Below are 26253 nucleotides of genomic sequence, written 5' to 3' on the forward strand. Positions count from 1 at the left end.
CGGAGGGAGCTAAGGATGGTGCCCGGTCCGCGTCCTGCTCTCCTCCTCCTCTTTCTCCTGCAGGTAAGATACTCGCCAGACCTTTATCCCAGAAGGACTCTTCTGCCTTCCTCCCCTCGCACCCACCCTCTCCGTGTCTCCGACTTTTCCCTTTCTATGAAGGAAAAGTCAAAGGGGAAAAGGCAACGCAACGACCCCCGGGGATTCCCCCAGCTCAGCGTGGGCTCTCGGCAGGAGCTCACAGCGGGGAGGTTGGCGGTTGGAGCCGGAGGTTCTTCACCAGGTCCTCCTCCGTCACTGGATGCTCCCAGTGCCATCAGTTTCCCTTTGGCTGTGGGAGGGGGCGACTGTGCTGGGGGTGTGATGGATGGGGACAGCACAAGTGGAGAGCTTCATTCTTCCCACTCTTTTATTGATTTCCTAAAGAAACCTCTCCTTTCTCCCCAACCCCCCACCTGCAAAGCAGAAGACTTTCCTCCCTGTATTGCTTGCTTTGGAACTGGAGCCACTGTTAATTTTGCAGCTCTGCACAAAATGCAAATGCTTTGTCAGAAGCAATACTCTTTTTCTCCCTGAGGGCTCATCTGTTAAGCAAATGCTCCCAGCCCAAAGCATGGGTAGACCCCACACCCCAGGAATGAGAAATGGAAAGGTTTCCAGTGATATCCTGAGCAGGCAGCTAAACAGTGACCACAATTATGGTTAAACCTCTGTGTCAAGTGGGTTAAAAAACGAATAAATGTGCCTTGCTCTCTGCAAAATGCTGTCTCAGTGGCCCAGTTGTGACTGCAGAGTTAAAAGGACAGCAAAAACAGAGTCAGCTCACCCTGTTAGCACCGTTGCAGTTCGTACCCATGGATTGGGTTCTCACTGTGTAAATTTGGCTTCTCCTTTGGGATGAAAAGTTCTCACCTGGGTGAGAGGAGCTGATCTGTGCCTGCTGAGCGCCCTACCAAGCTGCTGCTGCGTTGCAAAGCTCCTCGCTCCTTTAAGTGCACAGCCCCAGTCCTGTTTTATAAGAGCTCTTTCTGCAGTTGTGTTGCCTGGTGCAGGTTTTGCTTGGCTCTGATGTGAGAAATGAAAGTGGGATAGAGTGGGACCTCTCCCCGCCCCACCCCAGGTTCCCCCTGTCATCACAGGGACAGCATTGGCAGAGCTACTGCCCTGCTTTTATAGGGGAAGGGTCTGAGATGGGGGAGTATGGAGCAAAGGTGGGTCTCAAAACCAGCCCTAAGGCTCTGGAATGAGGTTCCTGTGCCTTCCTTGAGCCCCCAGGCTCGAGGACTTCTCTAGCTGCTCCCATGTGTTCTCCCCAAGCATGGTATCATTGTGAAGATGGGGCTGAGTCCTCCAAATCCTTCTAGACCTTGAAATCACAAAAAAAGCAGCCTGATGAAGAGAAGGCTGTGGGGAGACCTCATTATGGCCTTCCAGTATTTAAGGGGAATTTATAAATGTGAGGGAAATCAACTTTTCACATGGGTAGGTAGTGATAGGACAAGGGGGAATGGTTTTAAACTAAAGGAAGGAAGAGATTTAAATTAAATATCGGGGGAAGTTTTTTCTTTGAGAGGGTGGTGAGGTGCTGGAATGGGTTGCTCAGAGAGGTCATGGATGTCACATCTTTGAAGGTATTCAGAGCCAGGGTGCATGGGGCTCTGGGAAGTCTGGTCTAGTCCTAAATCTAGGTGCTGGCAACCCTGAGTGTGGCCAACAGGTTTGGAACCTCAGGTCCCTTCCAATCCAAATCATTCTATGATTGATTGGTTTGTCCATCTCGCTGTGCAAGGGTGATGGACAGACAATGAGACAGGCAGCCAAAATTGCTTCAGAATACTCTCTGGCATCTTGCACATCATTTAAACAAACCAAACAAGTGGCTGAAAAAGAATGAGTTCATCTGCAGTGGTGTCAGGAACTGATGGCATTACTGGGGCTGATAATAAAGGAAAGCCAAGATGTGATGAGGGTCCTTGACCCTCCTTAGTAGCTATAAGCCCAAAGCCAGCTTCCCACCCTTTGCTACGTAGGATGTGCTTCTGACTCTGGGGATCTCCTCTGTATCTTGCTTTCTTTAAATGCTGGAGTTGATGCAGTGTGTGTGAGCTCACCCCCTGTGGTTTCACATCTTCAATGGAAAGCTGAACAGGAATTGCACAGCTTGTTCCCAGAATAGCTGCTCTATTGCCATAGAATGAATATATAGAAATGCAGGGAGCATAGCCTGCAGAGAAGGCTCAGCCCTGTCCTAAAATACAGCCCTGCTCACCAGATACCCCACACAGAGCTGGCTCGGAAGTTTGTCCATTGCCTTGGTGTGGTTGGGGTTTAGGCTGTGAATAGAGATAAGCATGGAAAGTTAGAGGTGAGTTAAATGGCAGCTGCTCAGCCCAGGTCATGGCCCTCAAAACATGAGGGAGGACTGTGGGGCAGATGGAAGCAAGAAGTCTCCAAGCCCCAAAGTGAAAATATTTGAATTCTCAGAGTTCCCATATTTAAAGTTTGTAAGGGAGTTTAATGCAAACACTTCAGGAAAGCAGTTCTGTACATCATCTGTGCTCATCTCCTTTAGCACCCTTTTTTCTGGCCCATTCAGATGCCTTAGGAGCTGCTTTGATTCCCAGTGTCCCCTACACCAGCTCATTTGTCTTTTTAGCTTCTAACATCTGTATGGTATCATTCATTTTTTTTTCACCCATCCCCCAAAAATCCATGTCCCCTGTGATAGATAACCCAAATTGAAATTATTTACATGAAGCAAGAGATGGGAGTGTAATCCAGGAAACAGTTTAATTTCTCATAAATCAAGCTTTACAGGCATTCACTTAACCCTGATTGATATTTTTTTGTTATGTTCTCCATCCAGCGTGCTCAGGGAGGCTCCAAATGTAATAAATACTCACATCGAAGCTTCTGTCTGCCTGGGGACACGGGCTGGCCCTCTAGCATGGCTAAACTCATCAATTCACATGTTTTAATGCCAGGTGGAAACATTAGCACAGTAACATCAGCCATAGGAAAACCCCTCCTGGGGTTCTTGCTTTGGGCATCAGTCTGTCCATACATAGGAATTCCTTCAGGAGGGATTTTCTTCTTCCACACTCACTGAAGAATGAGTGTGAGTTGTTGCTGCAGCCTGGCAGGGAGCCCAGCTGGGCTGGGGAGCAGCACCGGGGGTGGAAAGGGTTTCTACAGCAGGAACACCTGCAGGGAGGCTGCTGCATGGTTGAGCCATGGTGAGCAACCACAGGTGCATCCTCATGGGAAAGGCAGCCTGCAGAGAAACCAAGCTTTGGAGGCACCTGACTGAGAGAAGAGGCCATAAAAAGTGTCTCCAGAGGGGTGTCCCTCCAGCCCAGCTCCTGTACTGGATGGTACCCGCAGGAGGATGTGACACCCTTCCACCCAGCTGCCCTCATCTTGAGGGATTTTCCTGCACTGACCAAACCAACCAAGCCAGTCCTGCTGCTTTGTCCTTACAAAACCCCCTCCAGCCCTCCCAGGGGTCTTGGAGGCCATCACCACCCATCCATCAGTCCCACTGACCTCTCTGTGCAAAGCCACTGGCTCGCATCCTGCTGATTGCTCTGCTCTCCAATTACAGCTCTGTCAGCCGTGGAAAACCCTGACTTAGATTGCTAATTAGACTCCAAACCATCTCTCTCGCTGCTCTGAGCTGTCTGTCAGCCCTTCTGCCATGCAGATCTGATCTTGTTTAAGGCAAGGAGATCTCGAGGGGGAACAAGCCTGTCCCTGGGCAGTATGGGATGGGGGGAAGGGGGGGGGGGTGATGTTTGACTCAGATGTTAACGTATTAATTAATATCTGTGGATTGCTTTGGAGAGAGAAAGCACTGCAGGGGAACATTAATTCCTAATTGTTGTTAATTGAATTTTGCTGCTAGGTCAGAGGCAGGTCAGAGAGACAGATGCCCTGTGCATATGCCTGTGTGTGTGTCAGAGCTTGCTCCTCATGCTCGTATCAGCAGTGAGCATCCTTGGGCCGAGGCTCCCCAAAAACCTGTGCGGCTCAGAGCCCAGCTGGTGGAATGTGATGCAAACAACCTGTAACAAAGCCTGAACAATCCTAGGCAAGTTGTCCCAAGTGCCTCAGTTTCCCTTCTGACCCAATTTGGATCTGTTGGGGGGTGACACACTGACCACAGAGGGTGTTTGCGATGCATAGGGGGCAGAAATGATGGGGCAGTGTCACCTTTTGGTGTCTCAGCTGTGTCCTGCAAGCTCCAGGCTTAACTAAGTATCCTCAGCATCAAGTGTGATGCCTCCAGGTGTGTGAAACAGAGACATTAGTATAGGCTGGGGGGAGCAGTGCTGAAGCCATGGTTGGCTGCATGTGATGGAGAAGCTGCTCCAGCACAGAGCCATGCAACTCCTGGCAGAGCATCATGCTCACAGGAGCATGCCCCGGCAGAGCAGGATCTCCATGCAGAGCAACTGCTTCTGCAAAAGCAGATTGCTTACCTTCCCCTGCACAGCTGAATGCTCAGCTGAAGCGCTCTGTGATTTTTGGCAGCCTAAGAGAGATCACAAAGGTTTTTGTTTGCTGCAGAGCAGGATTGGCTGTACTCTGTGTCAGAGCAAGAGCGGGAGGGCTGAGGAAAGGGGAGGTTGGGGTGTGTGTGGCTCTAGCTCGGCCAGGCTGGGACTCGCTGGGTGCCATGTGGCAGCTGACAGTGGGGATGCAAGGACAGAGCTCTGACCTTTCCTTCTGCAAAGCCTGCGGAGGGGTTAAAGCAACCTGCAGGGGACAAAGCATACATGAGAGCCTGACCAGCAGGGTACTAGGATGCTTTTGGCTTGTGCAAATGCACCTGGAGTCACCACCTTAGCCCTGCTAGCAGCGTGGCTGATGGGAGCAGGTAAAAAAAAGAAAACAAGCTGTTTGTTTTGTTTTATTTGGAGGATTTTGTTTTGTTTTGTTTTTTGCCATTTTAGTCCATTTTCAAAGCCTGTCCAGAGCCTGCGTTCCATCGCTCCATCCTCACCCCTCGAGCTGTAGCTCAGCCCATGCTGCAGCTCAGTGCCAAGACCTCTCCCTGTGTCTGGAAGGAGGATGGGCACTGCCAGGCTGAGCAGGCTGCGATCAGCACCATCACATCCAATTAACGCTTGCAGGCCTGTTCAGTTGAAATCATTTCAGTTGAAATCATTCCAAACCCTTTTGGGAAGAAACCTTGAGTCCCAGCTGCCCATGCAGTGAACCACAGGTCTGGCAGGCACCAAGGCAGAGGGGATGGACCCCTGCAGCTCAATTACCCTATCTCTGGATCTTGGGAGCTCTCATGTTTGGGGTCATGCTTCACTAACACTGATCCCAGAGCCCAGCCTCACTCAGAGCATCACTGGTTGTGGTGGGATCCTGCAGGACTGAGCAATGGGAGCCCTTGCAGTGCATGCATTTGGGGCAGGGTTGTGCTGCTGGATCCCATGTGCCATCTGGAGCAGTCATAACAAGGGAGCTATTCTCAGCTCTGTTTGTACGTCTGCCTGACATCTCACTTGCTGTCAAAACCAGCTTCCCAAGGCAGTAAATAGTTGTTTGGAAAAGAGCAAGTGGGTGCGGAGCTCGTCTCCCCATCTGAATACATCCTGCTCATGCTTCAGTAGAGTGCAGGGGATTTCTGTCTTCCCTACCCAGCTTGATTTTGAAGGTAAATGGCACACAGGAAGGGGGATGGGGCGCTGGAGAGCAGCCTGGCCATGGGGAAGGAGCCTCCTCAGCCTCACCTACTGCTGATGGCCATTCACTGAGCACGGGGACTGGCCTCTGCCATCCCTCATTCATCCCATCCATTCATCGCATCCATTCATTGCTCCTGCCACACAGGGCTGAAGAGGTCATCGCAATCTCTGCCAGAAACCATCCTTCAGCAGCAACTTATCTGAAATAGCTCCCCAGGCAGATGGAGTCAGTGGTTCTCACTTCTAGAGGAGCTGCAGAGCCACCCAGGAGCTGTTCTGGAGAAGCATGTGCCAATGGTGTTGTTTGTGGTCAATGCTTACCCATGCAAGGGTAATGGCAATGCTTGCAGAAGCCCTTCTCCTTGAGAAGGCTTCATCCCCACCCTGTGGATCAGATCCCCTTAAGGACGCATATTAGCATCTTCCTGCTGACAGCTTACAAGGCTGTGATTTTAATAAGGTATCACAAATCTGAACGTGGTGTCAGGCTCATCATGTTTCCTCTGCCTGCTCTTGGGATGCAAAGATGCTAAAAATGGTGATTAAAATGCTAAACAGGAGAAACTGAAGCTCAGCATGGGCTGTGCAGGGCTGCAGCATGGGTCACTGGGGGAATATTTGGGGAAGAAGAACAATGGGTGGGGAAAAAAAACAGATAATATGAGTCCCCAAGACTGGAAAAGCAGTCCTGTAAATGGGTGCATGCAGATCTGGGGACAAGACACGGGCAAGCTCAGATCAGACCCACCTGCTGCCACATCTAGGAAGGAACAAAGGTGTGAGGAAGCTGCATGTTGCTTGTGAAAAGCTGTTCTCATCTGCTCTCTCCCCGTGCAGGCGTTTCTCCTCTGGGACAGTCCTGTTGCAGCCTCCATCCAAGAGCAGTACTGTGAGAGCCTGCTGCCCACCACCAACCACACAGGTGAGTGTCCTGTGTCCTCAGCTCATGCTCAGGGCATGCGGAGGCAGGGGTGGCCAGGTGAGGGTGAGCCCCTTTTTGGGGGTGGGAATGTGCTGAGGCTGCATTGCAGCCCTGTGGTGAACACTGCATCAGCATTTTGCAGAGTGTCAGTTGAGGCAGGTGGAAGATGCAGAGCTCAGGAGAGCTAAAAATAGGAAAAATAAATGTGCTTTGGGCAGGAGGAGAGGTGGGCAAAGAGACACCTGCTCTGTTCCTGCTGCCATGCTGCCCCTTCCCTACTGCACCCAAGGACATCAGGAGCCAAAGTGTCCTCAGTATTGACTGCCCTCTGCTAACCAGGAACCATTGTCCCCTATGTCTGCACCCCTGCACCATATCCGTGCCCAAAGGTGACAACAAGAGGCTGTGGCTTTCTGCAGACACCACGTCACCAAAGCAGCACGACCATGGTGTGTTCAGGGCTCAGCTGCCCTCTGTCCTCAGTGCTCCCTATGTTGTGCCACTGAGCACTGCTGAGGACGTGGAAGCAGCTCTTAGGGATGTGGCTGGGATTGGCTCAGCCAAGCTGGGTGGCACCAGCAGGATGATGGGCACTTCCTTCATATCCAACACCCCTGCAAGGGTTTGTATCCATCTAGGTCAGGCCCACAAAGCATTTTGTGTTGTCCTACATTAAAGATGTGATTTAGATGTCACCACAGCAGTGATGGATCTGGGTTGGTGATGGATCTGGGGGGAGGAATGGTGGCTGAGGGAGAGGAGAGGAACTTTCAGGCAGCAGGAGGAAGGTCCTCCCTGATCCAGGATTCTTCGGAACTTGTTTTTCTGTAATTGACAGAGAACAGAGCGTGCATCAAACAATTGCCCAGCTTTACCCAGTCCCTGCTCAGCAGAGCATCTTTCCATTGGGGTGATGGATGGCTCCCTGCCATGCCGCTCCCATTAGCAACAACATTAAAAAGTCTTTTTTAAACAATTCCAGGTGAGCACTGACTAATTCAGTGCCTGGATGTTTGGCAGAGCCTAGGGCACCTTGGCAAGGAGCATCCCCAACCTGAAACATGAGGGTAGAAAACCAAGGGTAAAGCAAAGTTGGTGGTAGAAATGGAAATGTCTGCATGTCTCTCCAATGCAGAGGAGAAGCCTGGCCATCACTTATGGGCTTTGCTCCCTGAAGGTTTCATTACTCCACGAGGTATTTGTCCTTGGCCAAGTTAAGCAGTGATAAATGGCATTGGTTTTCTGTGTCTCTGGCTCTGACTCACACATTGTGGGGAGCACCTTCAGACCTTCCTGTGATGGAGGAGCTGGCCCATGGCACAAGGTATGGGGCCTCCTTATGCTCAGCTCATGGCTCCTATCACTTCTGCTGTCACTTCCTAAGCCTGGGGTAGAGAGCAGGGAGCATTTCCAAGCAGCAGTCACTGCTTTTTTGCAGGCACTGGACTTCCTTCCATTGGGATTTATCAGTGCAAAGCCATTCAGGAACAAGTGCACCTATGCATCCATCACTCTGGATGGAGAGCACAACAGGCCAGGCTTTAAATCTGCAAAATCTCTGCCATCCTGTCTGTCGTGCATGGGTAACTATTGATATGGGATGGGGATGATGCACGTGAGTGTTGCTCCCTGCTCAGGGAGGGGGCTTAGCTGAAACTAATTGTCCTATGCCTGTTGTTTGCTAAGTGAAGCTCAGCGTCAGCCCTCATCCTTGGGGTCTGTTTAAGCCCTGCCTGATTTAGGCAGCATTTCTGAGGAAGCGATGTTCACAAAACCGGCAACTTTGTTTTGAGGCTATTTGAAGCAGGGACTTGTTAGGATGATGCTAATGGGAATTGCAGCAAGGCTACAAGACTTAATTTGTTAATGTCTGCATAACTCTTGGGAAATGGCACATGCTGGCAACACGAGCCCAAGGCTCCTCCAGCGCACAGCACATTGGGCATCAGCTGGATGCACAGAGAGGCTCCGGTATGGCATCACTCCTCCAAAAATCATCCCAACCCAGGTTCTCACCCTTCTCACACTGCCAGTCCCTTTGTTACTAAATGTCATACTTCTTAATGAGAATGCAAGGTTGGGTGGTTCCCCCATGCTCTGAGGTGCATGCACTGAGCTGAAAAGATCTCTGTTGAGAGGAGAGAGGTGCAGAGAGATGCAGGTGATGCTCACTGGACAATGTCCCTTGGTGTTCAGCCTCATTCAGGCGTCTGCATAGGCATGATGGTCCAACCTACTATTGTAGGCATCAACAGTGCCTCTCAGTGGGTATTCGTGCACTCAGATTGGCTGCTCTATTGCAAAGGCTGTTTTTCTGTTTGCTCCTCCAAATCGTTAAGCTGGACTTGAGACCAAGAAGGTGCATTAGAAGTCAGGTCAGCTTGCACCTTCAAACACCTGGAAACCAAAAAATTAAGCTTAATTGAACTTAATCAAAGAGAAATAATGAAGATAACCTTGTTCGGGGTTGAAAGGTGCCTGTCCCAAGGGTGCCCAGCCTTCAGAATGCTGCAGAAAGCAATTTACCTTCCTGATTTCAATTCCCTGAGGTCTGTAAACAGCTGCTTCTCCCCTTGCCACAAAGCTTTTGCAGAGGGATGAGGTCATTTTGCCCATGGGGACAAAGCATCCCATTGTCAAAAGAATGCTTCTCACTGCAGCCTTTGCACTGGGAAGGAAATGGGAGTCTGAGTAGATGGGAAAGCCTCCTCCTAACTAATAGGTGAGGCTTTTCCAGAGCAGCCCAGCAGAAAGCACTCGAGCAGAGCAAGTGCTTGAGGGGTTATTTTGCCTTTCATGCATTCAGGCTTGGATCAGCCCAAGGAGTTGGCACCCAATTGCTAATAGCTCTGGTGCTTCTGGCTGCACGATTCACTTCTTCAAGCTGTTAAATTGTTATCACAATAAATTGTTATCCTTAATTCCCTGTGCGTGCCCAGAAGAGAGCAAGAAGCACAGCTGATTCCTTCCAGGAAAGAAGTGATTCGGGCCACTGCACATTCACCTAAAGCAAAAGGAAGTGACACCAAAGCTAGGCAGAGCTGAATAAAAATGTGTGTTTGTTTGTTTTTAAAATACTTGAGCTTTCTTCAACGGGAGAAGGGAGCATAGCTTTGCATTCAAATAAACAAATTGAGCTGGGACAGATACAGCAAAAGCCTGGGACTGAGAAGCACAGAAGAGCGGTGAGCAATATGAACATTTCATTGCACGTGCTTTGCAAAACAGGTGCGGGGACAAGTTTTGCAGCAGGTGATACTGGAACCAGGAGCCTTCCACCCTCTCCAGTTCCACACCAGTGGCACTGCGACAGCCATCCCTGCCCTGCTGCAGCTCTTCTATTCACTTGCTGCCTCCCCAGGGGAAGAGACTGGAATTTAAATTCATAAAGGTCAAATTAACAACATCAGCGCCTCTTCTCCCTTCAGCCTGGTTGGCATCTCTCCTACCGATGCAGAAATACTAATAAAAGGGCTAAAGAGGCAGCAGGGAATCCTGGCAGGGACTCAGCACTGATGGAGAGCAGTGATACTGGGGCTGATAAATTTGTACTCACCTATTTGGAAAAATCACAGTGTTTTAAGTGTATGCAGGTATTGATAAAGCCATTCTGCTCCATCATCTGGGAAATGGGAATGTCGATAGAAACTTGCTTTTATTCACTTGTTTGTCATCGTGGAAGAGGGAAGATGGTGACAGTTTGAGGTTTTCTGGTAGGAAGCAGAGTGTTAGCACATCTCAGTGCTGTTAAACTGCACTTTGGACTGGATGCTCTAACATCCCTGCCAACTGCTCTGCTCTCTTTTAACCACGTTACAGAGGAAACCTTTGCCAGCGGGGGGTTGTGCTTCCTTGCTCACCCAGCACAAAGCCCAGGGATAGTAGGGAATAAACACTGACTGCTACCCTTGGAAATAACACAATAACCACATCGTGTGTCATATCAGAACAAGATGTGGCCCAAACCAACCCGCTCCTTTACATAATCCATACGTATATATGATCCCAACACGCTATGAAAGTCTCCCTAAGTTTATCTTGGAGCTGTCTCAGGTGCTGACGCAGCATGGATGCATCCCATCAATAGCAGAAGCTTGGCGTGATGCCTCCTGTTTATCCTTCTCCAGAATAACAGCAAGACCCAAGGGGGTGGTCAGTGAGCATGAATAGCAACAAGCTGGAAATTTATTACAAAGGCACTTTGCTATCATAACACTTAACTGGCCCGCTTAATTACTTTTTCATTGAGGATCATGCAACTTGAATGCCTGGGAGGATTTCTGGGGATTTTTTTGAGGACTGGACACTTACAGAAGTAAATAGGAACATCCAACACCACCCAAGTCAGTGCTGAAGGTAGGGAATGAGCAAGGATCAGGTTATTTTGAGACAATTTCAGTGTCCCCAGCCTGGTTAAGTATTCATCCTCAACTCAAAGGGAAGGCAAATAACTCCACCACCCCAATTTCAGCCCTGTGTTTAAGTAAATTGCCCACCAGTGCTGTTTCATTCACTGCCTCCAGCATTTGGCACCTGCACTTCATGGACATGTCAGAGCCTTTACATAAGAGCATTCTCACCAAGGCTCTTAGTTTGGGGACAGTGAGGTGTAAAATTGCTCTTCCTGTTTCACCAGTGCAGTGGAGCTGCCTGGGAGGGATGAGTGATGCTTTATGGTGCTGTGTACCCCTAGATACTGGTTGCAGTGAGTACGTTCTGGTTAGATGTAGACATGGAGCCCAGGTTGCTAAATACAAGTGCTGCAGAAGGAACGTCCCTTAGGAGCTCAGGGCTTCAGCCTGCATGAGAAACAGCCACTGAGGCCATCAGGGATGAACAAAGATAGTTGTTGAGTAACATTTCCAGATTGGTAGAGATATGAGCTAACGCATCTCAGCTGTTACTCAGCCTCCTGAGATACCTTAGATAAATAACTGCATCACTCAGCATAAGGACAAGTGTGTGATTCAGACTCCCATCATCTCTCCTGCCCCTTTGGCATTGCATGAACTGAAAAAGGCTTCATCTGCAGAGCAGCTGTAGCATTGCTGGGGATGCAGCATCCAGCTGAGGCTCTGCATGGCTACAAAGCTTTACTGGGGTGTGAGATGGGGATGTGTTCCCCAACACGACTCTATCAGCACAGTCTTTGCTTGAGCAAAGCAATGATTTGATGGTACAAACCTGTTCCAAACCTCCTGGCACTGGCTTGTAGCACTGCAGCCACACGTCTGGTGGTGCTGGCACAGGGTAGATGTGCTTTGCCCTCTTTACATTTGTTCCAAATCTTTTGATAGATTAGCTGCCAGGCTTCATACGTCTGCATGGCTTTATCTTGGAGCTGTCTCAGGCTTCTGTGAGCAGTGCAGGCAGTGATAATGCTATGTTCTATAGAAGCAGCAAGGATATTGCTATAGTTATCCTGATGCAGTTATTGTAAAGTAGTCGTCTCAGTGTAAGTCCCTGGACAAGCACTTCTTCAGAAATGCTTTACATTGCTTCAAAGCAGAAAAACCCTTAAGGAAATAGGATGAGAAGGGATTTGAGTGGCTTCCCCAGTGCCACATTTTCTGTCTTAAAGCAGGACCAGCTCTCTCCTACCCTGTGTTTCTACACAGAGTAAGGAGCAAAACTGGGGGAATTGGATGCAAATAGGATATTTATTGACCTTTCTTGCTGCAAAGACCAAAGTCAACAATGCTGAGGAAGCTGGAGCAGGCGGCTGCAGAACCTGGGAGAATAATCCCCTGCAAATAGGACGGGCTGCAAAGCAGATCTGAATGCCTTTAGCACTGATGCATATCATTTCCATGCTAAACAGTGCTCTAAGTGCTGGGAGCTGTGTGCCACTGGGGAACATCTGGAGCACATAGTATGATGGGCAAAGGGGACAGCACAGCCCCCATGGCACCCTTCTTACTGCTTTACTTAACCCTTCCCCAGATTGAGAGGTTTTTTTCCCTACATGCTGGAGAGAACAACGTTTCTGAGATTCAGAAAGTGGGAGAGATATTATAGCCTCCCACTTAAAGTGGAGTGCCAAGCAACATTGAATCAAGTGCTTTGGAGAAAAGTGGAGGCATTGCATCCAAACTTGAGCAGAACTGTAACCAAACAGGGCCACTTTTGTCTGACCACATAATTTCCATGAGTGTGTCACGGGTTTTGTTATTGATGGTCCTGCAGTGGTTTTGCTTTACTGAGTGGAATACGTTGCTGCCAGCCTCTGGCTCTGCTGACTTGTAATTGCTGAGCCTTGTGAGCACAGCACAGCCCCTGGGATGCAGGAAGGGAAACTGAGGCACAAGAGACCAAGAGAAAATAGCACTTGTGCTCAGCCCCAGTCCCAGAGTCCCAGAGTGAGTTTTTGCCATTGGCACTGTGCAAGTTCCATTTTCCCATGCTGGGTTATTCCAAATTAATCGTTCATGCTCCAGGTATTCATGTGACTTCTCACCTGGGTGGATTCCCAGGTGACTAATAGGGAGAGCACTCACAATTTAACATTGTCCTCAGTGGAAGCAATTACCAGTTCTCTTTTCTCTATCTGGATGTGTATTATCATAAAATTTTAAATAGGAATTTCATTGCCTGTGACCCTCTATTTCTCTGCCAAGTTTGGGTCAAAACACCTAAGGAGCACAGCAATTCCTAATGGATGCAGATGAGACAGACATGCACTCTACATGTGTGATTAAACGCTTTTTTTTTTTTTCCCTAAGAAAAGCTACATTAAAACAGTTAACATAAAGTAAAGGTTGCTACAGCAACCGTACACATGAAGAAAGCTAAAAGCAAAGGTCAGTGTTAAAATTAATTTCTCACTACCAGCTATGGAAGGCAGAAGGCAGCACTCACCACGCTCGGATGCTTTGCAGCTCACACACTTGGAGCTTTCTTTCTCTAGAAAAGAGGAATGAAGACAACCCTCCTTTCCTTCACACTCAAATTGTGCACTGAGAATGTCCCAAGAAGCCACAGAGCCAATTCTTCAGATAAGCAATGGAAAAAAATATTCCCCCCTAAAAAAAATACTTTTATCACAATCATAATGCAATGCTTTGCTATTTTGTTCAGTTGCTTTTCAGCCAGCTCTATCCATACTTGGGAAAGGCTTCTGAATAACAGCCTGCACTGTGACAAGTCCTGGTCGAGAGGAAAATGTGTTCTTACACCCAATGAGCTTCTAATTGGAGGAGGTTGCCTTAGGGAATGGCGATGTCTGGCTCTGCATTGGCAGCACAAACAGCTCTGATTCCCAGGAGTGATTGGGACTGACCTCTGCCCTCCTGAGGTGTGCTGCCCATCACCCCTCTGCTGTCTGCTGGGGGTGGCATTGTGTTGATATTGCACCCACTGCACTTCCTACCTCGCTTTGAGATGGAGCTAGGACATATTTAGCTACAGTACATGTTGTTCTAAATATACACAAATTATACATAAAAAAGCCTGCAATCTGGCCTACCTAATGTCTACATTAGCACACTTGTGTAGCTGAGAAAAGCACACAAGTCCTGCTTGAAATCTGGAGTTTTCTTCCTGAAAAGGCTGGAACAGACCAACAGGGATGGCTGGGAAGGAGATGTTGGAGCCAGGAGGGCTCTGAGAAGTATCCTGCCAGCACTGGGAATGGGAAAATAGGGCTGTTGTGGGACCAGATGCCAAAGTCGTGTCTGAGGAAATGACTCTCCCTCCTTCACCCTCTCCAAAATGTGGAATAAGAGATACTTCCCTTTTTGAAGGACCAGAGCAGGGGACCCTAGGCTCAGGTGGAAGGCTGGGTCAGGAAACTAGGCTTATGCTGTAACCAGGCTTAATCTGAGTGTGCAGGGCAACGATTATGAATAGGATGGATCAACCAGCTCTTTGGAGAACCTCAGTGCAGGAAGTGTTTAGTATCCACCATGAAGTTTTCCTAGGAGAAGAACACACAGCAACCCAACAGCTCCACCAGGACCACAAACACTCTAGGTCCTCCACTTAAACCTTTACCCTTCTCCCACCAGGGCCTCAGTGCAACGCCTCGGTGGACCTGATTGGCACGTGCTGGCCCCGCAGTGCAGTGGGACAACTGGTGGCTCGGCCCTGCCCTGAGTATTTCTACGGCGTACGGTACAACACCACAAGTAAGCTGAGCAGCAGCAGTGGGGATGGGGTGGATAGTGGAATGGGGCACAATTGACAGAACATCAATGGGTAAAGAGTTTGCTTGGGTGTTCTGAGGGACATGTCATCTAAAAATGAAATAATCTAGCATCTCGCATTTTGGAGAAGACGGTTGTATAAGCAGGTGCTTCTTGACAGGCACTTGGAAGGAGAAGGGTGCCAACGTCCCCATCTTGGTGACAGGGGATGTCCCCATCTGGAGGATAGGGAGTGAAGAAGGAGTTGTCCTGCTGCTGGAGGTGGCACTCCGGTCTATAGCCCCCAACTGAGCAGGGACATAGGGACCTCACTGTTATCTCCTTCCAACACAGGTGGCTGAGATGTCACTGCCAACAATGTGCTGGGAACAGGGGATGAAGTGAGGGCACTTGGAATGCCCCCAGAGCAATATGTAGCACACAGATGAGTTTATGACCACCTGAGCACTACTTTCGGTGAAAGAAACATCTTATGCCATGCAGAAAGCATCAGTTTTTCTGCACCACACCTTTTTATTGCTGTGGAAGATTGTATGCACGCAGATCCTGCTTCACAGTGCCTCCTTGCAGGAGTCTGTTTGCATTAATTCCCTCTCATGCCTACCCAAGAGCCATCCCATCCCTGTCTCATCCTATTGCCCTGATGAGGCCCGTGGTCTCTCCTGTTAATATCAGAAGCCCAGCACTGCCTTATGCTGATGCAAATCGGAGGCTGCTCCAGGCCTGGCACAGCTGTGCCTTCCTGATTAGCCTTGCCCCTCACCATCCCTGTTGAGAGGCAAAGAATGCTCCTAATGCAGCCAACCCCACAATGCATGTGCAGGTTATTGCTGGAGCAGGTGGAGGAGTTGGACTCATGCTGCTTGGTGGGCACTGAGGGGCAGCACTGGTGAGACCCAAAGCCCTTTTGAGCAGGTCTGAATCATTCCTATGTAGTTTTAAGCTGTTTGCCTCTGATTTCCAGATTGCTAAAATGAGGACAAAGGAGCTCTTTCTAAAGAAGTTCAACCCAGGTCTGGAAGCACAAGGATGGGCTTCTGAGCTTTCCCATATCACATTTTGGCCCATGAGTGCTTTGGGAGGCTTGGGGCAGCTTCTTAAGGGACAGATCATCTTGAAAGCACTTTCCTAAGCCTTGATGCTTTCTGGAAAAGACTCCTACTCTTCCTTTTCTCACTTTAAAGCTTTGTAGAGCAGGAGTGGCACCCCAGGAATCTGATCCTGTGTTATCTATCAACTGAAGAAATATCTGAGGCAACTTCAAAGAGAAAGATGCCACTGGCTTGATACCAGAGACCCCTTCCTTACTGACAATCATCAGGTCACATCTGTCACATCCATGGGCTTGAGCCCAACTCCAGGCACTGTTAACCCCTCAATGTGCACCTCTCTTTCAGACAATGGCTACAGGGAGTGCCTCGCTAATGGGAGCTGGGCAGCACGGGTCAACTACTCCCAGTGCCAGGAGATCCTCAGTGAGGAGGTAAGACATTGGTAGTGCTTTGGGGTCAAGGCAGAAGGTGAGGAATAGATGATGGAATTTTGAAGGGCAAGAGCATCCAGGTTCAGGAAGGGCCCAAGGGAACTCTGGGGCTGGGCATGCATCAGCATCCATCTCTATATAGGGGTGTGGGTAGCGTATTTGACTCTGTACTAGATGTACATTTTCATTCCTTTGCAAAAGCAAAACTATTTCTGATTCCTTCCATGTTAAAAGGCCAAGAGGGTTTGTAATGTGAGGTCTCCTGGTCCCAGGCTGCATGGTACAGGTCAGCACATCCTCCACATCTATTACCCTCTTCTGCTTCTGCAGCTCCTTACCAGGAAAACGCTACAACACAAACTCCATATCTCCCTGCTGGCAGTGAAATGAAGGAGATATTTAGGAAGCTGAGAGGGATGGATAGCAAAAATTATAAGCCTCTGTGTAGGTCAAGCCACCCCTCAGAGCAAAGGAGAAGAGATACAGGCTGCTCATTTGCAGTTGATAACCACCTCTGGTATTTAGGATGCTGATATCTCTTGCCAGGAATAGTTTTCTCACTCAGTTAATTGCTAATTCACAGGTTGGATGAGTGCCTAACAGCAGGAGAAATCAATTAATTTAATTATCACTCATGCCTTCCTGTGATCCCCTGTTCTCTTTGCCCAAATTCATTCCAGCCTCTCAGCTGCCCCTAGGGCTAAAGGGAATGAACAAAGACATCAAGCATCATGCTGCCAGTGAGCTTGGCTGAGTTGCAGCAGGGTTTCCCTCAGATGATGGGTCAGGGATGCCCCAGTGCTGAGCAAGGCTGATGTAGGAGCAAGATGTGAAGTGCCCAAGCCCATTACCTGGACAGGTTTGTATATTTCCTGCCTAAGTTAGCCCCATCTGCATTTTCCAGCAGCTTCTCCACCAGGAGAGCTCCAATAGGTTTCTGGAAACAGGCCCCCAGTATGCAGAGCAGCTCTGAGTGGTGAAGGAGGAGGGTTTGGGCTTTCACCGACCCCCTTCTGTCTTCTTCTCCACAGAAGAAGAGCAAGCTGCACTACCACATCGCAGTCATCATCAACTACCTGGGGCACTGTGTCTCACTGGGGGCCCTCCTCGTGGCCTTCGTCCTCTTCATGCGCCTGCGGTGAGAGACTCGACCTGCTGCTGGGGGGATGAGCCTACAGAGGTCCTTTTGGGTGGGCACAGACCTGGAGACCTGGTGTTTTGCTACGTCCCTTCTGTAGCCCATTGTTCTCCAGCTGTTCTCCAGTCTGAATGCCTGTCTCAGAGTTATTTTCTTCCCTGTGCTTTTTAAAGCAATGGCTTATAGAGGCAGAGGGTCCTACTTGGTGCCCTCCATCTCCTGGCTGTGTCACTCAGGGCACAGCCCCAGCATCTCAACACTGGGTTTTAGATTCCTTTGAAAACAATCAGTTCCACAAAGAGCCTTGTCCTCCCCTGCAGCCCATCTGGGGTCTGTCCCCAAATACCCATGGTGCTCTGATGATCCTTAATCCCCCCATTCTGCAGGAGCATCCGGTGCCTGAGGAACATCATCCACTGGAACCTGATCACAGCCTTCATCCTACGCAATGCCACATGGTTTGTGGTGCAGCTCACGATGAACCCAGAGGTGCACGAGAGCAACGTGGTAGGTGGGAAGCTCAAGGATCTTAGAGACGAGGCCACAAAAGCTACTTCAGAGGTCAAATAGTGCTGCTTGGTGGCTGGAGAGCAATCAAGGCTTATGGGCTCAGTTGCTCTGCTGGGGTCTGTGTCACATTATGGCTCAGTTTCCTCACTGTAGCGCAGGGCTAATGTTGATTTTTACTGTGGCATCATCAAGAAGCAGCCATGGTGATCTGTTTGTTGTCTCCTTGAAGTAGTTCTGCTCTTCACTGTGTCTCCTAAACTCTTGGCAGGTCTGGTGCCGTTTGGTCACAGCTGCCTACAATTACTTCCACGTCACCAACTTCTTCTGGATGTTTGGCGAGGGCTGCTACCTGCACACAGCCATCGTCCTCACCTATTCCACTGACAAGCTCCGCAAGTGGATGTTCATCTGTATTGGCTGGTGTAAGTACCAGGGCCTCCCCTACATGCAGTGAGTGATACTCACGCCTATCCTCTGCTCTTGCTTCACCTAATGGCATTTAAATATGTGCTTTAGTGGGTGTGGTGGGAATGGGCTGATGATTGGACTCGATGATCTTGGAGGTCTTTTCCAATCTTAATGATTCTATCATTCTAAACAGCCCCTTTCAGGAGCATGAGAACAGTAGTTGCATGTCCATATCAGCTTGCCCTGTGCAAGAAGACCATCACTGGTTGCAGTATTGCACTCCTGAGACCTGTCTGTGTGTTCATCTGCAGGTATCCCCTTTCCCATCATTGTCGCCTGGGCCATCGGGAAGCTGTACTACGACAATGAGAAGTGAGCCTCACTGCTCTCCTTCCCCCTCCTTCTCTATTCCAATTCCCTGGTCGTGCTAGGATCCAGCACACAGCAGGCATGGATGTGCCTGCAGGGGATCACATGAGGTGGGGGACATGGAAATGGTGCAAGGAAAAATGATATCCTTCCATTCTTTCTTTTATCCCGCCTTTAGGCTCGCTCAGCACAAGCCCTGCCTGCTGCTGTATTTTTCCTTTCAAACTGCAAATGAGATTTTTAAGAAGGGAAAAAGCTAGATTAAGCCACAGCTCTTACAAAGTGTTTGCTAAGTGGAGCTGGGATTTAATCTACCGGTAGAGATATAAACTACCACCACCTGAGCCATTTTCACAGAGACTTGCTAATGGAGGACTTAACAGGAACCTGATGAGTTCATCATGGGGATGGTGGAACTGAAAAGAGCCTCCTCCGATGAATGCAGCTCGCCTTGTTTTGCAGCACTAGTTCTGCCTCGTGACTTGAGCATCCTTATTGCGCACAGAAGAAGGAATGATTAACTAAAATTCAACCAGGTGCTCTCAGGACACTGATACTACCATTAGCTCTCATGAGGTTTGCCGGGGATAGAGCTATCCTAGACCTATCTGTGTAAGGTTTTCCTTCCCTGCTCCACAGTAACCAGCTCCCACACTCACGCAGGACTAGTATAAACCTTCCCATGTAGTCTGGTGTGTGAGAGAAGCTGTTCCATAGCAGCCCACTCTCAGCTACAGCAGCTTAAGTCTTAGTGCCTTCATACTATGACAGTGACTTAGGGACATTGTGCAAGGGCAGTAGTCAACCTAGGTCACTTGTGCTGCAGGCTTGTCCCTGTCACCTCCTGTCCCTGACACTACATGTTCCCAACACTGCCTGCCTTTGCCTTGCAGGTGCTGGTTTGGGAAGCGAGCAGGAGTTTATACTGACTACATCTATCAAGGTCCCATGATCCTGGTGCTTCTGGTAAGGGCAGAGTGACCTTGCTTGCTATATATCAGGTCCTTCCCATCCGTACGTGGACCTGGGTCTCGCCAGCTATGCTGTCCCATGGCAGCAGTGCCCTGCAAGCCTGGCTCCCCCCACTCACACAGCACCCAGCTGTGATGACAAACATCATGCATGGATCCTGACAACTTGAGGTGGGCTAGAAAGGGACTCTGATAGGGATGCTTCTATTAGCAGAACCCCACAAGCACTGATCAGTCTCCCCATCACTGCTGAGGCATTGTCTGTGTGTGAGTGCTCTGCCAAACATCAGGAGTTGCCTCAACCTCATTCATTGCTCTCAAGCAGTTTGCTCCAGGCCACTGGCTGAGCAGCAACGCTTGATCCTGAGGTCAAACAATTTACTGGGACTTCACTTTCTCAGGAAGGGGCAAAGAGGAGCAGAGCTGGCAGGTCACAAGCAGCAGTGCCAGTATCAGATCAGCACTTGCAGGACAAAAGCTGTGCATAAGGTCCCTGCAGCTTCTCCCCCTTCCATGCCCATTGCTGGGAAAAACCAAGGGGGCATTAATCACTGGCACCAAGCAGCCTTCCCTGCACCTCGCTGGATAATTGAGCTGCTTTCATTTCCCAGCCCATCAGGTAGCCTGGCCACTTCTAATCTGTGTCAATTGTGCTCAGCCCCAGCACCACCCCCCAATTTCATTAGCAGTTGACAGCCAGGAGAGCAGCTCCTTGCCACAACGGCAACCAATCTCCCCACATCCCTTTGTTTGCTTTACAATCCTCCTCTCCATCCACTTTTTGCTTACACCCCTTTTTCACTCATCTTCTGATGCATCCTTCAGCCCTCGGTCCTGCAAATAAGCTCCTATATCTTACTGCTGAAATATATACATAGATGCCTTCTCCCAGGCAAGGAAGACAGTGTGAATCCTCGTGAGAAACAGAGTCCACACATACTGCATCCACTGCTTCTCAGTTTTGAGGTTCACCCCAGGCTTGGTTTGGGTTCATAAGGTGTTCCCAATTCCCTCAGCACGTTTCCTCTACTGTGGAAATAGAGGAGAACACGGGAGAGCAGACACTTACCAGCTGCCCTCTGCTTTCTAGATCAACTTCATCTTTCTGTTCAACATCGTTCGGATTCTCATGACCAAGCTCCGAGCATCAACCACGTCAGAGACAATCCAGTACAGGTAAGAGCAGGAGTGTAAAGCAGAACTAGGAACCACCTTAGTATGATGGCGTCTCCAATTTGTGGTTACTATATTCCAGCTATATTCCAGTTTGCCAGCTGAAGCCTCACATCCTCAGCTATTGTCAGCTCACTCGTGCCATCTGCCAGCTTACACTGGTGGCTGGGGCCCTCCTGCAGGTCCCCGACCCACCAAGGATGGCTTTTCTGTCATTAAGTTACTGGTGGAATCTGTCAGCTTGGCACTGTGCTCATTCCCTAATCAAAACAAATGAGATAGTGAGCCCCTATCCTTCCCGTGCTCTCTTGCATCAGCACAATCACTTTTCACAAACCACACTTGTAATCTCATCAAGAAAAGATATCAAATTAATTAGCTGAGATAAGTTTTTCATAAACCCATCTCGATGGGTGTAAATTATCTTACCCTCCTTAATTCCTTTTTAACGAAGACCTCGCTCAGCCAAGCAGCTCAGCTCAGCAGCTCAAGGTCAGGTCTCTGCAATCCACCACCCCTTCTGTATGAGAGGCCAAACAAAATGCTCAAGCCAGCCCAACTATTTGGGGATTGCTTTAGGAAACCAACTCTGCTCGTGTTGGTGCTGAGAGTGGGATGGGGGCAGTCCCCATGCTCAGCGCTGCCTGGTGGCAGCTCATCTCCATGGTTTCTCCTCAGAAAAGCAGTCAAGGCCACACTGGTGCTGCTGCCCTTGCTGGGAATCACCTACATGCTGTTTTTCGTCAATCCAGGGGAGGATGAAATCTCCAGGGTCGTCTTCATCTACTTCAACTCTTTCCTGGAGTCCTTCCAGGTATGGCTCTCAGCTCCAGCTGCCATCCCAAGGCCCAAGGGATGTGGAGGAGCACATGGTGTGGCTGATGTCTTATTTCACTCCTCCTCCATCCCAAAAATTGACCTGGGGGTTGCTTCAGAGATGCTCAACCTAGGGGTAACTCTACTGTGACTCTGCATTTGTCTCCTTCCAGGGCTTCTTTGTCTCTGTCTTCTACTGCTTCCTGAACAGTGAGGTGAGCACTGGGGTGAGGGTGCTTGGGGGGGTCTGTGCCCATCCTTGAGAGGGGCTGCAAGATGAGTTACCCTCAGCTGCGGCACATCCACAACCTCTCATTGTACCCACACAGGGAACAGGATATTCTCTGGCTCTATGCTTTGTCCTGCCGGGGGGATCTGACAGAAAATGGGAATTGCTTCCATAGGGAATAGAAAATGTAGTTTTAGCTCCTTCTGGTTTTGTTTGCTGTGGTTCTGTGGGTTTGTTTTGTTTGTTTTTGGTGAGAATTGCCCATGAGCACTCCATGCAAATCAAACACAGCTGACAGCTTCCAGGGCTTTGCTGTTTGGAATACTGTCTCCAGCCTTTACTAATTCCTCCTCCCAGACTTTACATTTGTTATGGCTTGTTTGGGCGCTGTGCTGGATTTAACAGAGATGCTCAGCCTCCAAAAATGTGAGAAACTGAGAATTTTTGCTGCCTATCTCACATGTAGCAAGCAAGGCAAGGCTTTGGGGAGGAATTTCAGCCAAAGCAGGACATCTCATAGGAAATATCAGTTAATCACTATTTCTTCCTATTTGGGGAAGGAAAATACACCACTGCAGATGGATGCTTTGGGGGTGCACGTGTGGGATTTGGTGCAGCCCAGGATCCCATTCCCACATGCATGTGAAAAGAGGCACCTCTCAGAGTCCAACCTAAAACTTAGCAGCAAGCAAAGGAGACAAGACCAGGAGCTGATCCTTTCCTTCTCCTCCTCCTTAATGTTCTCACACCTTCACTGGCTGTGATGCACAAAAGCAACCAGCAAAGCCCCAGGGAACAGCAGCATAAGTATTTTAAAGCTCCAGAGAAGACGCAGACCCCTCTCTGGGTTATTTTTCAAACTGCTTTTCAGCAACAAAAGGCAGCTGGCAGCATCCTGACATAACAGGCTCAGATGTGCTAAGTAACTCACTGATGCTGCTATTTTTGATGGAAGAGGAAAAGGGTCTGGACGAGGACTCGCTGGTGAGCATCTTGTGTTATGCAGCGTGTGGTCCTGCTATGGCTTCCATCCCAGCTGGGGACCAGACAAGCCACAGAAGTCCCCAGCTGTCACTTTCCTGCCTCTCAGCCCCTCACACCTTCCACGAGGATATCTTTGTGTCTTTGAACAGCTTTCAGAGCCCCGTTTGGTGCCAGACCCTCAATAGCAGGACCAGAAAAAAGAAAGGAATCAGGAGATCTCCGTTCCTCCTTTGGGAAAAATCACACAACCCTCCCCTTGCCTTTTGCAAGCAGAGCTCAGATAATCCCTCTGCAGTGTGCATAGCTCAGCGTTGGCCAGCTAGATGGATATTAATTGTCCCCTCCTCTATGTCACCCCCAGGTGCGCTCGGCTGTGCGGAAGCGGTGGCACCGATGGCAGGACAAGCACTCCATCCGTGCTCGGGTGGCTCGGGCCATGTCCATCCCCACCTCCCCGACCCGGGTCAGCTTCCACAGCATCAAGCAGTCCTCAGCAGTGTGAGGCAGGAGGAGGCAGCTGCCCGATGGGACCCTGCTGTGTGGGTACAGGAGCGGGGTGTGCTGCTTGCAGAGGATGCACGAACTTGCAGTGGGTAATAGGAAACTCTGCAGAAGCTCCTGTATGGACAGGACAGATCTGTAGGATGTGGGACATCTGAGATGTGTTGTTGCCTGCTTGGCCTGGTGTGACCTACTGGGGTGGCAGGAGGAATCCAGAGAGGTTGCAGCAGCTGCTCTGTCTGCATCCATCCCAGTACAATGCCCTGTGTCCCAACTCGCCCTGTGTTTGTCACTTGTCTGAGGTGACACCAAGGCAGGGATGCCCCAGGGATTAATCCCTCAGCTGAGGATGCTGCTCAGGATGGGCAAAAGCCTCTGAGCTGATGGAGGTGGCAGAGAGCCCGGGGCTGATTGTGGACTTTGCTTTACAACGCAGTGTTTTTAAAGCACTGGGGTTATTGGAGCCCCATCTGTCAGCTGATTTCTCCACGTGAGACAGAGGGCAGGGAGGCAGGACGCAAAGTCAGAACCCCAGGACTCAACCTGGCCCCCTGTTCCTGCTTGGGGAAAGGTGAGGAAGAGCAGCCCTATGGAGATGTGTGTGGCTCTGTCCCTCCCTGCCCTGTTCCCACCAAGCTCAGTGCCAAAGCTTCTCCCTGCCCTCATGTAGAGACCGGGGCCGAATCCCTCCCATGCTGGGATTAAGTGCCTTGGAGGAGTGGCAGCCTCCATCCCCACACCAGCTCCTGGGCTCTACCATGTCCCTGGCCTGCCCTCAGCATCCCATTTCACGTGGTCACAGAATGCAGCTCTGTGTGCAGTGGAGGATCCATACCTGACCTGAGAGCCAAGCTTTACCCCCCATGGGATGCTCACACAGTGGGGCTGTGGGCTGAGGCTGCTTCCTGCATCCCAGGACTTTGCCTCCGAGGCCCCGCAGGCTTTGCTAGGAGTCACTTCACACTTCTGTGCCTCAGTTCCGCCCCCCTGTAAAGACCAGCTATAAGTACTTCCCCTCCTTGGGAGGTTTAAGCATTGTAGAATTTGTAGGATGTGATTTCCTCAAGGTGCACCACCAAAAAGGAACAAAATCTCTTTTCTGTTAAAGAAGAGAAAAAAAAAAAGATTCAGGCTAAAACCTTCAGGATCTTTCCTTAAACATTTACAACATTCAGCAGTTTGAAGCAAACTGCCTTTCCATTTTTCTTTCTCCCTCAGAGATTTCCCTCTTGCATGTCTACTGTGCAGCCCAACCCAGAAGTGCCCCCAGTACCATGGTGGGAGCAGCTCCCAGCATCACCCAGTGACCACCACTGGAACAGTTCCTTCATATGGGGCAGGCAAAGTTCACCTATCACCAGCAGAAAGTGCCCTTCAATCCCAAGTGTGGGTGAAGCAAAAAACACCCTGGAGTTACACAGTGGGAAAACCAGCCAACCCCATCCTTATTCCCATATGGGCAGATGTGTAAAAATGGTGCAAACCCCAAGGAAATTGCTGAGAAAGCACTGCTTAAGGCATAGCCAGAGCCCATCCCAGGCCTCTGCCCAGTGACAGCAGGTGACATCCTGTAGGAATGGACTCCCCATGGGATGCTCTGGCAATATAGAGAAGGGAGAACCTCCCAAGAAGTGTGTTTTCATTGTACATACAAAAGGTGTTCCAACAAGCGATGTGCTCTATGTTCCCTTGGGTTTTTGTTTTGTTTTTTTTTTTTAAAGCTGTCATTTCTGGTGGGGAAGAAGCTGCAAACTGAAAAGAGCAAAGAGAGAAACCCAAACGTGTTTGCATTTGCATTGCTGTTTTTCCTTTCTCTCGGTGGTTTGCTCTGACTTTGCTTTCCGTACAGAGAGGTGTGTGTGTGTTCTCAGCCTTCTTTGATTAAAATGACTTTGATTCCTCTCTCAAGGACTTTGGGGGCATCTTTATGGTTTGGAGAAAGCACCCCCAGCATGGCCCCTCTTCACTTCCCATCTGGGGGCTTTGTGTCCCCAGGTCCATCCCATAGGGCAGAGGAGGGATACAGCTTTCCATGAGGATGCTGCACCGTCCCATTAAAGAAGGTGAGGACCCCCACTATGGGTCTCCCACACTAATACCACCATGCCTAGAAAAACGAAACACCTCTCTAAATTTTCCACGCAGCATCCTATGCTCCCTCTCACAGCTGAGCTAGAGTAAAGGTAATGTGCAATTAAACTCCAAGTTCATTTCATACATCAGTGTTTACTAGTGAAATTCAGACACAAACACCTCTTTCTGGTCAAGCTCTTCTGCTGCAGAATTAATTTGCTCATCTCATTGAGCCTTGGAAAGTGCTGTAATTTGGTAAGCACCATGCACATAAATAATAATTACACGTTCCCGCTGATTACATGATTGTATTCGAAGTTATCAAGTAATTCCAAGATGAATGACCTGCCAATCGCTGTCTCCTGTGCACTTGACAAGGTTGCAGCTTCTACAGACAAGCTTGCATTAACCCTTGGTGTTAGCCCGGGAGTAATTGGGCAAACTGAGGCACGGATTGCACTGTGTCACAAAACCAGATGCTGGGCTCTGCCGAGTGCCATCCTGCAGAAAGATCTGCTGCATTGCTCCTGCATCCAGCCCTGCTTCAGGAGCAGGCAAAGAGATATCAGTGTGATGGGGGTTGGTGCCCTACTTGGCATCCCCCAGCATCCTTCCGCCTGGTGGAAGCAGTGAGAGGTGCCCATCCAGACCCAACCAACGATTCCCCAAACACAATCCCTTTCTGCCCCAACAGGTGCATCTTTTTCCAGCCATTTGCTGATACAACGAAGGGAAGACCCTAATTTATGTGCACCAGGGGAAGGGTCTCAGCACCATGCCCGTGGGGATTACTGCCCAATGTGGGTTCTCCTAAGCAGTGACAGGGGACA

General features: G+C 49.6%; 1 protein-coding gene across 1 annotated transcript; it reads left to right on the forward strand.

Moving 5' to 3' along the window:
• Positions 1–25254, forward strand: LOC100540152 (corticotropin-releasing factor receptor 1). Its single transcript, XM_003213020.5, has 13 exons — positions 1–63; positions 6540–6624; positions 14631–14750; positions 16166–16251; positions 17283–17389; positions 17776–17896; positions 18168–18321; positions 18619–18679; positions 19570–19642; positions 20738–20823; positions 21499–21634; positions 21810–21851; positions 23211–25254. Exons 1-13 carry the CDS (start codon positions 16–18, stop codon positions 23349–23351), a joined length of 1260 nt encoding a protein of 419 aa, XP_003213068.2. The 5' UTR covers positions 1–15; the 3' UTR covers positions 23352–25254.
• The last annotated feature ends 999 nt before the right edge of the window (positions 25255–26253 follow it).

This window comes from Meleagris gallopavo, chromosome 29, assembly GCF_905368555.1.
Source record: "Meleagris gallopavo chromosome 29, MGAL_WU_HG_1.1, whole genome shotgun sequence".
In the NCBI taxonomy this organism is placed as follows: Eukaryota; Metazoa; Chordata; class Aves; order Galliformes; family Phasianidae; genus Meleagris; species Meleagris gallopavo.

Excerpts from the sequence above, each read along its gene's own strand:
- LOC100540152 (XM_003213020.5), top strand. The coding sequence starts at position 16 with ATGGTGCCCGGTCCGCGTCCTGCTCTCCTCCTCCTCTTTCTCCTGCAG. Across the intron at positions 16,252-17,282 it reads AGGAGATCCTCAGTGAGGAG|AAGAAGAGCAAGCTGCACTA; the intron begins GTAAGACATTGG and ends TCTTCTCCACAG. Across the intron at positions 20,824-21,498 it reads TCAGAGACAATCCAGTACAG|AAAAGCAGTCAAGGCCACAC; the intron begins GTAAGAGCAGGA and ends GTTTCTCCTCAG.